The sequence below is a fragment of the Pelophylax lessonae genome (assembly GCF_965119305.1).
Source record: "Pelophylax lessonae genome assembly, chromosome: 2".
In the NCBI taxonomy this organism is placed as follows: domain Eukaryota; kingdom Metazoa; phylum Chordata; class Amphibia; order Anura; family Ranidae; genus Pelophylax; species Pelophylax lessonae.
The window spans coordinates 166,424,243-166,439,322 of record NC_138769.1 but is presented as its reverse complement, the minus strand read 5'-3'; the positions used below and the strand labels follow the sequence as shown (position 1 = coordinate 166,439,322).

The following is a 15,080-nucleotide window of genomic DNA, read 5'->3' as shown; positions in this document are numbered from 1 at the left end:
AGAAAACAAAAAAATGGCGTCTGCAAAAGTTTGGCCACCCTGCAGAGTTAATATCTTGTACTGCCCCCTTTCACAGCTTGTAAACGCTTTTTGTAGCCAGCCAAGAGTCTTTCAATTCTTGTTTGAGGTATCTTTTCCCATTCTTCCTTACAAAAGTCTTCCAGTTCTTTGTGATTTCTGGGCTGTCTGTCAGGCACTGCTCTTTTAAGGTCTATCCAAAGATTTTCAATTATGTTGAGGTCAGGAGATTGTGAAGGCCATGGCAAAACCTTCAGTTTATGCCTCTTGATGTAATACCCCGTGGATTTTGCTGTGTGTTTTAGAATCATTATCCATTTGTAGAAGCCATCCTCTCTTTAACTTCAGCTTTTTAACAGATGGCATCAAGTTACCATCCAAAATTTGCTGAAATTTTATTGAATCCATTTTTCCTTCTACTCGTGAGATGTTCCCTGTGCCACTGGCTGCAATATAACCCCAAAGCATGATTGATCCCCATGCTTAACAGTTGGACAGAGGTTCCTTTCATTCAATTCTGTGCCCCTTCTTCTCCAAACGTACCTTTGCTCATTCCGGCCAAAAAGTTAAATTTTAACCTCATCGGTCCACAGAACTTGTTTCCCAAATGCATCAGGCTTGTCTATATGTTCATTAGCAAAGTTCAAACGCTGATTTTTGTGGTGAGGACGTAGAAGAGGTTTTCTTCTGATGACTCTTCCATGAAGACCATATTTGTACAAGTATCTCTTTATAGTGGAATAGTGTACCACAACTCCAGTGTCTGCCAGATCTTTCTGGAGGGATCGTGCAGTCAAACATGGGTTTTAAATAGTTTTTCTCACAATCCTGCGAGCTGTTCTGTCTGATATTTTTCTTGCTTTAACTTCCACTGTTCCTGATGACTGCCATTTCTTAAATACATTCCGAACAGAGGATATTGACATCTGGAAATGCTTTGCTATGTTCTTATAGCCTTCTCCAGCTTTGTGAGCGTCAACTATTTTCAGTTTCAGTTTTCTAGACAACTGCTTAGAAGATCCCATGGTGCTGATTGTTGGGGAAAGGTCAGATGAGTCTGGGCATTTAAAACCTTTGAGATTGACATCACCTGGTCTTCCCAGACGATGATTGAGAACAATCCATGACACTGGCAGGTCTCAGCCTTGCAAAGGGGGCAGTGCATGCTATAAATTCTGCAGGGTGCCCAAACTTTTGCAGACACAATTTTTTTGTTTTCTGTAATTTTGAAAGTGTCAATGATGGAAATAAAATCTAACTTTTGTTGACGTATTATAAAAATGTCTAATCTGTAATTTGATGCCTTTTGGAGATTTTTCCATCTTTCCTTGGCTTCTTTATGCACATTAATACAAATTTTTACCTGGGGTGCCCAAACTTTCGATCCCCACTGTACACTAAAAAAGTTAAGCCAAACTACAACTCACACTTTATAAGCAATTACAGTGTTTTCTTTTTCCTTTGGGGATAAAGGTTTTACAATAATAAAAGCTGATCATTTTAAGCAACCCTATCAGTGGCAAATAGTTTGTCTCATTCCACTAACTCCTACATCTGCAAGAGAGAGTGTTCTTTTGAAAAACAACAGACTTACTGGCTGGATCAACAGGTGAAAATAAGGGGAAGAAAGCCTAAAAAAGAAAACGAATGCAGCCACCACATCTAAGAATTTATAAGGTACAATAATATATTAAATGTTTGATTTTGGGTTTAATACCGCTTTAACAAAAACAACACTTTAATCACATGCCTGCAGAAGGGTCCCTGTGTAATCCCAAAACATTATCTTACTTAGTGATCGTGCAATAAAAAAGAGCTTTGCACTTTGAAACAAGTGATAAATTGGGGACATGAACAGAAATATCTGAATTGGGGACATGAACAGAAATATCTGAATTGGGGACATGAACAGAAGGGGGAGATAGAGAGCAGCAGGATCAACTATTGGTTTTGCAGAATACAGGAAATTTATCTCATAGTGGCTGATTGAGTATAAACAGCATGTAATACACCATTTATTGATAGTTTTTTATGATGTGGGTTTAGTGACACTTTAAGGTATGTTATGTGCTCAGACAGTGCTTAGCAGAAGGTAGAGACAACTCAAAATATGATGAACAAGAGCAACTTTATTATAAAAGCATTTCATATTTAAATTTAGAAACATGCTTTGATAGAACGACTTCATATAGGAGCTGTTTTTTTTAGTGCCCAACATTGCACAGCTGTATTATCTGGAATACTAAAAAGCCTGGTGATCTAAAATCTGTTCCAGACAGTTATGTACAGGACAATGGACTTGGGGTTTCCTTAATGACTCATCAGCTCGCTAATCAAGTCTAAATGTCTCTGAACTCAGTGCTTCTTATTGGTCATACTAATATACAGTATGATCACAATGTTAAATAGAATTATTAGTGGCATCTTGTATTGGATTGCCTTTGCACTCCCTTGTTTTTTTTTTCAGTGTATTTAACTCTGAGGTTTGTCAATAGGTTCAAGAATAAAGAAAATGATATATCCTCTGGGATTTATGGGTATTGGTGCCTCTCTCTATTACCCCCAACAGGCAGCTACAATTGCAAAGGTAATATACCATAATTCAGTGTGTATGTGTGTGCGTTTTATTTATATATATATATATATATACACTGCTCCAAAAAATTAAAGGAACACTTTGAAAACACATCGGATCTCATTGAGAAAAAATATAATGCTGGATATCTAAACTGATATTGTCTGGGTAATGTGCTAGAAAGAAAAGGATGCCACATCGTTTGATGGAAATACAAATTATTCATCTACAGAGGGCTAAATTCAAAGACATCCCCCGAAAATCAAAGAGAAAAAAATGATACAGCAGGCTAGTCAATTTTGCTGAATTTTCATTGCAACAACTCAAAATGATACTCAGTAGTTTGTATGGCCCCTACGTGCTTGTATGCATACCTGTTAATGTCGGGGCATGCTTCTAATGAGACAATGTATGGTGTCCTGGGGTATTTCCTCCCAGATCTGGACCTGGGCATCACTGAGCTCCTAAACACACTAAGGTGCTACCTGGCAGTGTTGAATGGACTGAAACATAATGTCCCAGAGGTCTTCAATTGGATTTAGGTCAGGCGAGGTGGGGGCCATTCAGTGGTATGAGTTCCTTCATCCTCTAGGAACTGGCTGCATACTCTCGCCACATGAGGCCAGGCATTGTCTTGCACCAGGAGGAACCCAGGACCCACTGCACCAGCGTAGGGTCTGAAAATGGGTCCAAGGATTTCATCCCGATACCTAATGGCAGTCAGAGTGCCATTGTCTAGCCTGTAGAGGTCTGTGCGTCCCTCCATGGATATGCCTTCCAAGACCATCACTGACCCACCACCAAACCAGTCATGCTGAACGATGTTACAGGCAGCACAACATTCTCTACAGCTTCTCTAGACCCTTTCACGTCTGTCACATGTGTTTAGGGTGAACCTGCTCTCATCTGTAAAAAGCACAGGGCACCAGTGTCGGACCTGCCAATTCTGGTGTTCTATGGAAAATGCTAATGGAGCTCCACAGTGCCGGGCAGTGAGCACAGGGCCCACTAGAGGACGTCGGGCTCTCATGCCACCCTCATAAAGGCTGTTTCTGATTGGTCAGAGACATTCACACTAGTGGTCTGCTGAAGGTCATTTTGTAGGGCTCTGGCAGTGCTCTTCCTGTTCCTCCTTGCACAAAGAAGCAAATACCGGTCCTGGTGATGGGTTAAGGACCTTCTGCGGCCCCTTTCCAGATTTCCTAGAGTAACTGCCTGCCTCCTGGAATCTCCCCCATGCTCTTGAGACTGTGCTGGGAGACACCGCAAACCTTCTGGCAATGGCACATATGGATGTGCCATCCTTGAGGAGTTGAACCACCTGTGCAACCTCTATAGGGACCAGGTTTCGCCTGAATGCTACCAGTAGTGACAATGACCTTAACCAAATGCAAAATAAGTAAAACACAGTCAGAAAAGATGAGTAGAGAAAAAAAATGCCAGTGGTCATCCCCTGTAAAACGATTCCCATTTTGGAGGTTGTCTCAGTGTTGCCCATCTAGGGCACCTGTTGCTAATTTCATTAACACCAAAGCAGCTGAAACTGATTAACAACCCCCTCTGCTACTTAACTGACCAGATCAATATCCCGGGAGTTTAATTGACTCGATAAAATACTCTGATTAATAAGTGTTCCTTGAATTTTTTTGAGCAATATATATATATATATATATATATATATATATATATATATATATATACTGGGCTCATGTTGGTCTGTTTCATAGTACTATTGCAATATGTTCTTTAACCACTAGAGGCAAAAATGTATATCTCTTGTGACTTTCTAACCTTTTCTAAACCCACTTTGGCATTTTACCAGCAACAGAGACTAAGTATTTAGTTTGCTATTAAAATATAGGCACAGAATACTCCATGACATTCATAACAATGTACTAATAACGTGCATTCTGTGCAGAGCAATAAAGGAGCTTCAGGGCAAAGTACACACCCTGTGCTTTTCTGTTAACCTAGGTCTATGTCTGTTTATTATTCAATGCAAACTATTTCCTGTAACATGAAATACATACAGCAACAGTGGTTCTTTTATATCCTAGTGTTATTTTGTAACCATATGTCACTGTGCTTTTCATTGCTGTTTGCATGTGATTTCATTTAGGCTCCAAACAAAGAGCTGCCATGGTTTTTTTTTTGTTTTGTTTTTTTTTAGCTTTCTCACATCACAGTATGGATTCCCCTTGTTTGGCACAGATCATAGCTTCCAGAGTCCAATATACCTAAACTGCATCATACCATATTATTTTAGCCATCTTTAATAACAAAACGGCAAGCAAGTGTGATGCAATGCACTGTGATGCCAATAATTTTGAATGGCACCCCAACATAACATGTCTACATGCACTTGTACTGCAGCACATCACATTGCATGATGTATGTTGTTTTCCATTGTGTTTAACAAAATTAGAGCAATGATAACAATTCATAGCGGTGCATGTGTTATGTGGAAGTTATGTATATTGGCAAACCAGATAACAGTGACCAGCCCAATATAACCCCTCCTTCTCCCAGCATACCTTAAAATGGTTGTTAAGTCAGGAGTTTTTTATCTTAAGGCATTCTATGCATTAAGATAAAAAACATTGCATGTGCAGCAGTTCCCGCCAGCTCCCCCTAATACTTACCTGAGCCCATCTTAATCCAGGGATGTTGCAGGAGAGTCTTTGCTGCCCAGGACTCTCCCTCTTTATTGACTGAGAATGGCTCCTGCTGCTGTCAATCAAAGTCAGTAAGCCAATGAGAAGAGAGAGATGGCAGGGCTGAATGGCGGCTCCGTGTCTAAATGGACACACAGAGTGACGGCTCAGGTGCCCCTATAGCATGCTGCTTGCTTTGGGGCAAGAGGGAGGGGCCAGGAGCCCTGACGGGGGACCCCGAGAAGAGGAGGATCCGGGCTGCTCTGTGCAAAACCACTGCACAGAGCAAGTAAGTATAGTATGCTTGTTGTTTTTAAGTTTAAAAAACCTGAGATTTTAGTATCACTTTAATTCTTCCCAGTGTCCTAGGAGGATGGACACTTTTTCTCTGCTCTGTTCAGAAAGGACTAATCTTTTTGCTACCTATTTTTTTCTTAACAAAGCCTTAATTATTGCTGTGGAGGATACATCTGCTTTCAGGGACTTCATTGAGAAGAAATTAGATCCTAGTCTACCCATAAACCAAGTCTCTCAAGCCCTCTGATTAGTCTTCTTCAGCTTGAAGGGGCACTCTCAATTTCCAAAATGGGGGGATGTTATTTAGTCTTTGCAGACATTTGTACAGCCAGCATCTCAGATGCTTGGGTGAGGGAGGTGGTTTCCAAGGGGGTACAAGATAGAATTTGCACTTGTCTCCCTCCTAGGTTCATGTCTTTTAAATTACCTCTGTCACTGCACAGATTGTCAGGCCTCCATGCATCCCTTTGTGGGTCTTCTGGAACAAGGGGTTATTGCTCCAGTCCCTATAGCACAGGACCAGGAGTTCTACTCCAACCATTTTACAGTTCCCAAACCAAAAGGGGTCATCTGCCCCATCTTGGATTTCAGGGCCCTAAATGTTTTCATTAAATTTTCAATTCTGTATCGAATGCTCTAGATCTATAATAACCTTTGTATCAGAGAGTCTTTCCAGTCTCTCTGGACATCAAGGATGTGTACTTTGCTATCTGTCCCCATCAGTTCCAGTTTGTGGCCCTGCCTTTCAACCTATCTTCTTCACCTTGAGTATTCACCAAAGTTTTGGTCCATGTGCTCGCCTCACTATGCTCCCAAGGTATCCTCATTATGGGATACCTGGAAAATATTATGTTGAGGGAACAGTCAGCACAAGTTCTGGCCGATAATGTGCCATGAACAGTGTAGACTATGCAAAAGTTCGGCTGGACAGAAAGATTCACTTGACACTGAGGACCAGGTTGCCCTTGTTCTGTACTTGCACAAGTCCTTTCTTCCAGTCTTTTGGAAGATCCTAATGATGTTTGCCAGCCAGTCAGACTCACGAAGAGTCATGGATGCCTTGTCGATAAAAGGGTTTTGGATCTCAGGGGAACCTTATCTCCTGATCAATATTCTAGAACATCAGGTAGTTTAGTTGTCCCTGTAACGCTGGCCCTTCTGGCTTCCTGGTTCAACAGTCTTACTATCCAGCTTCTGGGTCGCTGGCTTTAACGGCATAGCTGTTGAAGCCCAGGTCCTGGAGGACAAAGGCATCTCTGAATGCCACTCTAATTTCATTGTCACTTTAAAAAAAACTCCTTTTGATTCTGTCAGGGATGCCCCCCTCCACTCTCACCCACATAGTTGCTTTTCTTGTTGCCAGCACTTCTATGAGATGTGTCTGAGCTGGCAGCTTTTTCCTGTAAAGAACCCTTTCTGGTCTTACACTTGGACAATGTGTTAATGAGACATGAAGCCTCCTTTCTTTCCAGTGTGGTTTCTGCCTTTTACTTTACCAGGACATTGGGGTGGACTTACTAATAGCAAATCTACTGTGCACTACAAGTGCACAGAGGGCATGCAAGGAAAATAAAAAACAGCATTTTTGCTTGTACATGATTAGATGAAAGAAATCTGCAAAGCTTCCCCCCATTTCAGATCTTCCCCACAAACCTACAGTGACTGCACTTCCATGTGCGCTTCCAAGAGCACTTGTAGTGCACAGTGGATTTGCCTTTAGTAAATCAACCCTATTGTTCTTCCATTTCTCTTTCTGGCTCCAAAAGGAGATCTTACTTTATTGCTTGGTTGTAATACCCAACTGTGTGTCGATCGCACAGCCACTGCTTCCATTAGAAAGACCAGCTCTCTCATTGTCATCCCTGTTGTTTTCCAAAAAAGGGGAACCTGCCTCTCATTGCACCATTTCTCAGTGGCTCAGACAGATCATCTTACAAAGTTCTGATCTTGACGATGAGGTTCCTCCCTTTTCATATCAAGGCCGCCTACTAGAGCTTTGAGTGTTTCTTGGGCTTTTTGGCATCAGGCTGCTTTCTCCTAGATGTACAAGGCTGGCACCTGGCTTTCTGTTCACATATTCCCCAAGTTTTGTAAGGTGACTGTTTAGGCCTCATCTGATGCTAACTTTGGATAAAAGGTCCTTCAGGTGTCTCTTCAAGCTGGGGGTATTCCCCATTTCTGTTGTTTTCTTGTGGTCTCTTAGGCCTGATGCACATTGACCATTTTTAGCGTGGCTGTTAGGGGCATCTAGTTTTTTTTTTTTTTTTTTTTTTCTTTTTTGGGGTTTTTTTCTGCCTCTAAGTGCCCCTAGATGTTAGCAGAAAAAAAAAATTAAATTTCTAGTGCATCCAGGAGCAACGGCGTTTTGGCAGAAAAAATTCTTGACATGTGTAAACATGTCTAAACACGCGTTTAGTACTTGAGTGTGAATTTCATTCAATGGGCAGTATAAATTATTATTCTGGCCAATTAGGTTAATTAATGCCCAAGCATTTGACAAGTTTACAAGTATCAAGCGTTTTTTCTGCTAAACGCTGCTGCCAGGAGGAAAGGCATCTAAGACAGATGGCAAAATGTCCTAAGTGTTTGTAATTGCTTTTGGACGTTCCAATAGTTTATGTATTTCTATTTCCCTCAGTTATTTGAGAAAGAACAATGGAATTTCTCTTCAGTTGACAGACCCCGCTCCATATTCTTCACCATGGGTTATGATTCCCTCTACAGGAGTAGGACTAGGCAGACAACACAAAAGCTTGTCTACGCCCTTTGGGCCGTCCTCGGCTGGCATAACCACCCTCCCTGCTTAGAGATGCTCAGTTTTTGTTTGCCTAGTTCAGGAGTAGGGCCTAGTCTCCCTGCTGGGCCCTAGGACCTGTTTTTTTTTTGTCTATTTTTTGCTGTTTGTTTTTGGATCCCGGTTTTTTCCTGGCAACTGCCAGGCTGAGTGACGGGCTGGAGTTCCAGTGATCCCCTCAGCCCGGTCAGTGAGCGTGTGCAGACTGTAGCTCCGCAATCGGTCGGCCGCGACATAGCCCCACTGGGCGGGAGCTGGCCCGCGAGTTAAACCTCTCACATGGTCGCATACAACCAGGTCTCGGCCTGAATCGCAGCATTCCTTCTGGCTGACAACTCCCCCCACTTCGTGGTGAAGATGTTTCTGTCTTGGGAGTAATACCCGCACGCTTCTCTGGATCGGTGTGTTAGGGCTCTCTCCTCTTCTTTCCTGGTTTCGGTGTGGGGCGCGAATACTCCCTGGGGTGGTTCGTACCTCCGGGATTCTCTTTCCCCCTCCCCCACTGTGGGGGGCTTCAGTCGCCAACTCCTGTGCGGGTTAAGGATAGCGATTGGCTTAGCGATTGAGCCCCCTGTCCTCTTCTGTCTCATCAGATTCTGCATCTGGTTTGCTCGCTGTGGATGGGACTACCCTGTGGGGTCTGAGTCCATGTTTCCCTGAACCGTCAGACAGTGAGGATGATTCCTCCTTGGCTGCTGCGCCACACAAAAGAGCCGCTGGTAGATGCCTTGATTGCATCAGCGCAGGAGTTATTTATGTTAGAGGATGCAGCCAAGGCTGCTTCGCCATATCTGTTGCGTTTGTCATCCATAAACTGTCCCAAGCAGTTATGGTTTTCTCTTATCCATCTAATTTTGACAATTGTGTCTATAAGGGGTAGGTGCTTCTTATACGGCCCTTGATGGTCCCAAGACGCTTTGCTGTCCGGTATCCCTTGAGGAGTCGATTCTGAAGCAGTGGATGCTCCTACCCGCGGTGGGTGCCCCTGTTTTCCAGGTTGACTAAGGCAACCATGTTTCTGGTGGTAGAATCCCCTGCTTTTAGGACTCCAGCTAACAGGCAGGCAGAATCTCTAAGGCCCGTTAAAAATGTCTACTATGGCTGGTGCCCTATTGGGGCATGTTTTGGCCTCGGGTGTCTTAGACACAGACAGGGTGGGCGAGGCTTTTGCGTCTGACCGGGGGGGGGGGGGGGGGCGACCGGTTTCCCCCTCCTATGGTGAACAGGCAGAACGGTTGGTCCAGGGTCTGCAGTTTGCCTGCGATGCATCTTTGAATCTGGTTCCTGTGAGTCTCTAAGCTATACGTCTCAGCAGTGGTGTTTAGGCGTATTTTGTGGCTAAAGTGTTGGTCTGCGGATCACACCTCCAAGAAGGATCTGACTGAATTGCCTTTTCAGGGCAATCGCCTGTTCGGGGCTACCCTGGATTAATTTAGCCCATGATAAATTTTTTTTTCGTCCCTCAGGGACCTCAGAAAAAGGTTCCAAGCCCTTCAGAGCCTCTTCGAGAGGTTTCTAGTGGCCTTGGTCTGGCAATCAGAGAGCAAGCTTCTCCTGACCTGCTGACAAGATCCGTTTGGTATGATGGTTTGCCCCCATCCATGTCTGGGGTGGGGGGATATCTTTGCAGGTCCTGGGGCCGTGGAGCTCCCTGGGTCAGTCACCAGTGGGTCCATGAGGGGATTGTATCCTGTTCCAAGATGGAATTCCATTTCTTGTCCTTCGGGAAAGGTTATTTCCTTCCAATGTGCACCTGCCCCCGGCTCGGCTGCAAGCTCTGTTGTGGGCAGGGCAGGACTTGTTGTCCCAGGGCGTAATCGTCCTTGTTCCGGTGTCAGAGCGTTTTTGGAAGTTTTTATTCATACCCTTTTTATGGTTCCCAGGAAGAAGGGCAAGTACACATCAAGGATGCCTACCTGCACATTCCTATTTCCTTTCTCTGGGAAAGTCGCAGAAGTTATATTCTGCGATTCAACTGTTGTTAGCCCACAAGTGGCGTTCCTTCAGGCTTGTATGCGAGTGTTGGGGCCTGGTGGTGTCCACCTTCGAGGTGGTTCTGTCTGCACAGTTCTACATGAGTCTCCTTCAAAAGGAGATTCTGGTCAAACGGGACAAGTGTCCCAAGTCGCTGGACAATGTGATTTGGCTGAGTCGGGTGACAAAGAGTTCTCTGATCTGGTGGCTGCGCTCCCCAACCAAACCTTGCTACAGGGCAAGTCCTTTCTCCCCTTTGTACTGGACAGTGGTCACAGCAGATGCCAGCCTGTCCGGGTGGGGAAGGGTCCTGGGGCTGAACTCGACCTAGGGCTGTTGGATGCTGGAAGAGTTCAGCGTCAATGTCTTGGAACTTTTGAGAAAAGGATTTTACAGTGAGTACAAAAATCCTATGATTTGTGGAGTTCCAGCCTAAAAACAAAATTTTGCCATCCGCTTGCTCTAAATTACCTAAAAAAGAATTGGATAATTAAAAAAAATGTTTTGATTCACTTACCTTGTTTTAAAAAGAAAATATACCTACCTTCCTTCCTCTGCGGACACGGCCACCGCCGTCACTTCCTGCTTGCATTGACTCCTGGGAGCCGAGCGTCATCGGCCAGAAGCTGTGCAGTGATGACGTGCCTGCCCCGGAAGTGACGAGCAGGGCCGGTGCAGGGCATTCTGGGACTCCGACGTCACCGAAGAGATGGCAGCGCTGGACAAGACATTTTCAAGGTAAGTATTTCTTCTAAAAGGTAAGTGAAACCGGGGACAGTTCAGAGGCTATCGTTGCTGAAATGCACTAGCCCTGACCGGGGGTAAAAAATTTTCGGACCGGAACTCCGCTTTAAAACTCCTCTGTAGCATGCTGGGAGTGGGGGGCGGGGGGGGGTGTTATATCAGGGTTTTTGTTTCCCAGTGTCCAAATCCCCCTCTAGGAGGCAATATAATAGAACAGTCTCTTAATTTTTGTGTCCAAAAATGATCTCCCAGGAAAAGGATTTTTATGGTAAGTACAAAAATCCTAATTTTTGCTGTTTTTTTTTTTTTTTACAAATATTATTTTCATACATGGCAAAAGCATCCTAGAGCACTATGAACTAGCTAAAGAGATAGCATAGCAGAAGCCTTCTGCTTCAGTGCTCTATTCATATGTTTTTTGTTTTTTAATCATGACCTTACAGTACATGTAAACACTTTCTAATTTACAATTAGTTTGATAAAGCACTGTGTATAAAAAATAAACTTTTTTTTGTAAAAATTAGAATTAAGCACTCTTTTTCACTTTTTTCATCCTTTGTTGCATCTTTACCCTCAGCTTCTTTAGCAAGGCAGTGGTCGTCTTGGAGGTGTGTTTGGGGTCGTTATCTTGTTGGAATGCTGCCCTGCGGCCCAGTCTTCAAAGGGAAGGGATCATGTTCTGCTTCAGTATGTCACAGTGCATGTTGGCATTCATGGTTCCCTCAATGAACTGTAGCTCCCCAGTGTTGGCAGCACTCATGCAACCCCAGACCATGACACTCCCACCACCATGCTTGACTGTAGACAAGACACACTTGTCTTTGTACTCCTCACCTGGTTGCCGCCACACACGCTTGACATCATCTGAACCAAAAAAGTTTATCTTGGTCTCATCAGACCACAGGACGTGGTTCCAGTAATCCATGTCCTTAGTCTGCTTGTCTTCAGCAAACTGTTTGTGGGCTTCCTTGTGCATCATCTTTAGAAGATGCTTCCTTCTGGGACGACAGCTGTGCAGACCAATTTGATGCAGTGTGCGGTGTATGGTCTGAGCACTGACAGGTTCACCCCCCTCCCCTTCAACCTCTGCAGCAATGCTGGCAGCACTCGTATGTCCATTTCCCAAAGACAACCTCTGGATATGATGCTGAGCACATGCACTCAACTTCTTTGGTCTACCATGGCAAGGCCTGTTCTGAGTGAAATCTATCCTGTTAAACCGCTGTATGGTCTTGGCCACCATGCTGCAACTCAGTTTCAGGGTCTTGGAAATCTTCTTATCGCTTAGGCCATCTTTATATAGAGCAACAATTATTTTTTTTAGATCCTCAGAGAGTTCTTTGCCATCAGTGACCAGTATGAGAGAGTGAGGGCTCTTTCACACGGGCGTTCCGTATGTCCGTATATCACCCCATCCGTTTGCGGGTGATATACGGACATAATGCATGTCAATGGGATTGCGGATGTCAGCGGATGACCATCCGCTGACATCCAATTTTGTGTCCTTTCAGTTCTGTTCCGTTTTTTGTAACGGAACAGAACCCTATTTTTCTTCCGTTTTAAAAAAACGGAATGGATGCAAAATCGGATGTAAGCGGTGTCATCCGCTGACATCCCCAATCCCCACGCTGAGCACGTGCACTCAAGTTCTTTGGTTGACCATGGTGAGGCCTATTCTGAGTGGAACCTTTCCTGGTAAACCGATGTATGGTCTTGGCCACTGTGCTGCAGCTCAGTTTCAGGGTCTTGGCAATTTTCTTATAGCCTAGGCTATCTTTATGTAGAGCAACATTTTTTTTTTTTTTTTTTTTCAGATCCTCAGAGTTCTTTGCCATGAGGTGCCATGTTGAACTTCCAGTAACCAGTATGAGAGAGTGAGAGCGATAACACCAAATTTAACACACCTTCTCCCCATTCACACCTGAAACCTTGTAACACTAACAAGTCACATGACACCGGGGAGGGAAAATGGCTAATTGGGCCCAATTTGACATTTTCACTTAGGGTTGTACTCACTTTTGTTGCCAGCGTTTTAGACATTAATGGCTGTGAGTTGAGTTATTTTAAGGGGATAGCAAATGTACACTGTTATACAAGCTGTACACTCACTACTTTACATTGTAGCAAAGTGTCATTTCTTTAGTCCCCGTTCACACTAAGGCGACCTGTGAGGCGACCTGGTCGCCTCACAGGTCGCCATAGGTCGCCTTCCATAGGGAAGCTGCGGACCCGTTCTAATAGGAGCGACACAAGTCGCTCCGACTTAGAAAAAGGGTCCGGAGCTTCTTTGGGGCGACCTGGAGGCGACCGCCATAGACTTCAATGTTATGAAGTCCGTGCCGGCCGCTCCGAGGTCGCGGCGCGCTGCTCGCACCGCGACCTCGGAGGTCGCCCCGGGAAGTAGCGTCGCTTGTATGTGAACGGGGCCTCAGTGTTGTCACATGAAAAGATATAATAAAATATTTACAAAAAAGTGAAGGGTGTAATTACTTTTGTGAGATACTGTATGTGTTAAAACTTGTCCATCATCCTATATTCTATTTTTTTTTATTACTGATCAGGTTTCAAACGTCTATACACATTTCTACAGTTTTTTTTTTTTTTATCCATAGGTATTCTTAGTGCTTTCATATTTGCTGAAAATGTATGTACAATAAAGCCTTGCAGGAGAATATATTCCCTTTAGGTGCTAGAAGCTCCAGTAGTCATTTGAAGGGGAAACTTACTTTTTGCATTGCACCACAACACAATGAGTTTGATTTACCATAGGAAAATATAGTGTGCACTAGAAGTGCACTGCAAGTGCAGTTGCTCTAGATGTAAGAGGAAGCTCTGCTGATTTCTATCATCCAATCATGTGCAAGCAAAAATGCAGTTTTTGAATTTTATGCATGTTCCTTGCATGAACTTGAGAAGCTACGTTTGTAGTGCGTTTGCAGTGCATAGACTATTTACCTTTAGTAAATCAACCCCAATGTCTATATTCTTTATTACGTATATTGAGATGTCCTGAGAGGCAGGTGTGTTTTCTTACTTTGCATATGCTTGTTGGGCTGCCTTTAAAACAAATGGCAACACACCACAAGGCACAGCACATTATGGTACACAAGCATGCATTCAGTAGTTTGTCATACTAACTGGGTAGTGTAGGTAGGTGTTTTTTTTTTTCTTTTTCTTTTACATTTTTAAACCTCTTTTTAGGCCTGCATTCATTCTTTAAAAACTTCACTGAAATGTACTGATTTTGTTTTGGGTGACGAGGGATAATGTGTAAATTAGTGATACTTACCCTTGCAAACCCTTCTCTTTACATTAGTGATGCATCACTGCTGACTCAGGGACAGATGTGAAATTATTCTGTGTCACTCCTAGATACTGCTTGAGGTCTTTTTATTGTATTTATTTTTCTTATCCCTCCAGTTTTTATGCAGGTATAGCGAAAATAAGCTACGGTATTGACTACTGTTGTTTTATTTGAAGTCCAGGTTCTGGTAGTATTTATGACATATTATGGAGTGGTAATGCAGTGAATCAGTTGTCCCACATGATTTTGTAAATGTAGATTTGGCATGATCCAGTCTTCCTTTTTACCAGCTCTATGTGGATGTTATCTGATTTATAATGAAGAGCTTTCTGTATCCAATATCTGCTCACAGACAAAATACTAATTGTCTCATCCGCTGCAACACTGCGCTATTTGTTTAGTGCCTTTTTGACCATACTAAACTTAATAGACAGTTTAGTATTGCTGTGTTAGTGCCAAAATTAGAGTGCTTGGACCTTTTTTAAGGGAATTGCTATGCTTTCTAGAGCTAGAAGTTGATTTAGTTGATCTAAATGTTCATTCTGGCTAAAGCTGGCCATACATTGTTAAAATTCTAACAGTGGGTGATCTAAATAATCATTCTGGAAAGTATATAAAATATCACTTAAGTTCTCTTATGTGGTCCTTCAAAAGTCATTTAATGATTTTGCTGTTTTAGCTAGTTTTATTCCCTGAAATCTCTGTATAGCAAGGTGTTGG

At 43.3% G+C, this 15,080-nt stretch overlaps 1 protein-coding gene across 1 annotated transcript in view; it reads left to right on the top strand.

Annotated features, from left to right (window-relative positions):
- Window positions 1-15,080, top strand: part of APOO (apolipoprotein O) — a 123,129-nt gene that overhangs the window by 83,432 nt on the left and 24,617 nt on the right. The window contains exon 6 of the mRNA XM_082245928.1: window positions 2,514-2,605. Within this exon, the coding sequence (XP_082102054.1) occupies window positions 2,514-2,605 (92 nt within the window). The remainder of the gene's footprint in view (window positions 1-2,513; window positions 2,606-15,080) is intronic.